This window comes from Colobus angolensis, unplaced genomic scaffold, assembly GCF_000951035.1.
Source record: "Colobus angolensis palliatus isolate OR3802 unplaced genomic scaffold, Cang.pa_1.0 Scaffold190, whole genome shotgun sequence".
NCBI classification, from domain to species: Eukaryota; Metazoa; Chordata; class Mammalia; order Primates; family Cercopithecidae; genus Colobus; species Colobus angolensis.
In genome coordinates, this window is record NW_012115044.1 from 375,102 (window position 1) to 377,255 (window position 2,154).

A 2,154-nucleotide genomic window follows, 5' to 3' on the forward strand; every position below is an offset into this window, starting at 1 on the left:
AAATCCCCCCGAAGCCCATTCCAGGGAGACCACAAGTATACATATGTAACAAACCTGCACGTTATGCACATGTACCCTAGAACTTAAAGTATAATAAAAAAAAAAAAAAAAGAAAAATACTCCTGTGATACATACTAGCACCTCTATTGGTTACCCGACCTACTTGATGTGGCCTGATCCTGATGTAGTAAGCTGCTCTTCATTATCAGGATTGAAAGTAACCTTAAAAACTTCCTGAGAAAAAGCTTTTGTCCTCAGTATGGGTTGTTCCTCTTTCCAGTTCCAGATAGTCAGTGTGTAGTCAGGGTTGCTACCGACAGACGCCAGCAAGGTACCGCTGTAGTTAAAGTTCACATAAGCATATCCCTTCTCAGTCCCATCTGGAAGGATAAATGGAAGCCTAATAAATAAGGACACATTTATTTCATTTTCAAAAACATGTTGTAAAAAAAGAGAGGGAGTCAGCCCATGGTGACATAAGAATGCCAAGAATACCCTAAAGGAACAATTCCAAAAACATTCACCATCTTTAGCTTTAGAATGAATTATGTGATATGAAGGGGGAGGGTAAAGAAATCTTAATCACATATTGCATGAGAAAAACACTTTGAAAACATATTCCATTTTATGGCATGGGGAGAAACACAAAGCATATTAGATAGCAGTGTCAGAGTGTCAGATAGCAGTGTCCAGAGTGGCTCCAACTGGAATAGGAGCTGGGTAAAATGAGCCTGAGACCTACTGGGCTGCATTCCCAGGAGGTTGGGCATTCTAACTCACAGGATGAGCTAGGTGGTGAGCACAAGATATAGGTCAAAAGACCCCACTGATTAAACAGGATGTGGTAAATACAGTGGCCAAAAACCACCAGATTCAAGATGGTGATGAAAGCAACCTCTGGTCTTCCTCACTACTCATTATATGCTAATTATAATACATTAGCATGTTAAGGACACTCCCACCAGCACCATGACAGCTTATAAATACCATGGCCACATCAGAAAGTTACCTTATATGGCCTAAAAAGGGAGGAACCCTCAGTTCCAGGAATTGCCCACCCCTTTCCTGTCTGGAAACCTCATGAATAATCCACTCCTTGTTTAGCATATAATCAACAATAGCTATGAGTATTCTTAGCCAAGCAGCCCAAGCCACTGCTCTGCCTATGGAGTAGCCATTCTTTTATTCCTTTACTTTCTTAATAAACTTGCTTTCATTTTACTCTATGGATTCACCTCAAATTCTTTCTTGCACAAGGTCTAAGAACCCTCTCTTGGGGTCTGGATCAGGACCACTTTCCCATAACAACTCCATTAAATAAATCCTTTTTCTTTTTTTCTTTATTTCTTCTAAAACACCAAAGATACATCTGCAGAACATGCAAGTTTGTTACATAGGTAAACGTGTGCCATGGTGGTTTGCTGCACCTATTGACCTATCCTCTAAGTTCCTTCCCCTCACCCCCACCCCCCAACAGGCCCTGGTGTGTGTTGTTCACCTCTCTGTGTCCATGTGTTCTCAATCTTCAACTCCTATTTTGAGTGAGAACACACAGTGTTTGGTTTTCTGTTCCTGTGTTAGTTTGCTGAGGATGATGGCTCCCAGCTTCATCCATGTCCCTGCAAAGGACATGATCTTATTCCTTTTCATGGCTGCATAGTATCCCATGGTGTATATGTACCACATTTTCTTTATCCAGTTTATCATTGATGGGCACTTGGGTTGGTTCCATGTTTTTGCTATTATAAATAGTACTATAATAAACATACATGTGCATGTCTCTTTATAGCAGAATGATTTATATTCCTTTGGGCATATACCCAGTAATGGCATTGCTGGGTCAAATGGTATTTCTGGCTCTAGATCCTTGAGGAATCTGTCTTCAACAAGGTTTGAATTAATTTACATTCCCACCAACAGTGTAAAAGTGTTCCTATTTCCCCAGAGCCTTCCCAGCATCTATTGTTTCCTGACTTTTTAATAATTGCCATTCTGACTAGCATGAGATGGTATCTCATTGTAGTTTTGATTTGCATTTTTCTGATGATCAGTGATGTTGAGCTTTTTTTCATATCCTTGTTGGCTGCATAAATGTCTTCTTTTGAGAAGTAACTGTTCATATCCTTTGCCCACTTTTTGATGGAATTGTTTTTT

General features: G+C 40.0%; 1 protein-coding gene and 1 long non-coding RNA gene across 2 annotated transcripts in view; one reads left to right on the top strand and one right to left on the bottom strand.

Annotated features, from left to right (window-relative positions):
* The window catches only part of CFAP44 (cilia and flagella associated protein 44), a 150,807-nt gene that overhangs the window by 118,310 nt on the left and 30,343 nt on the right, over positions 1-2,154 (bottom strand). The window contains exon 7 of the mRNA XM_011940574.1: positions 164-380. Coding sequence (XP_011795964.1) covers positions 164-380 — 217 coding nt within the window. The remainder of the gene's footprint in view (positions 1-163; positions 381-2,154) is intronic.
* The window catches only part of LOC105510688, a 31,206-nt gene that overhangs the window by 6,182 nt on the left and 22,870 nt on the right, over positions 1-2,154 (top strand). The window lies entirely within an intron of this gene.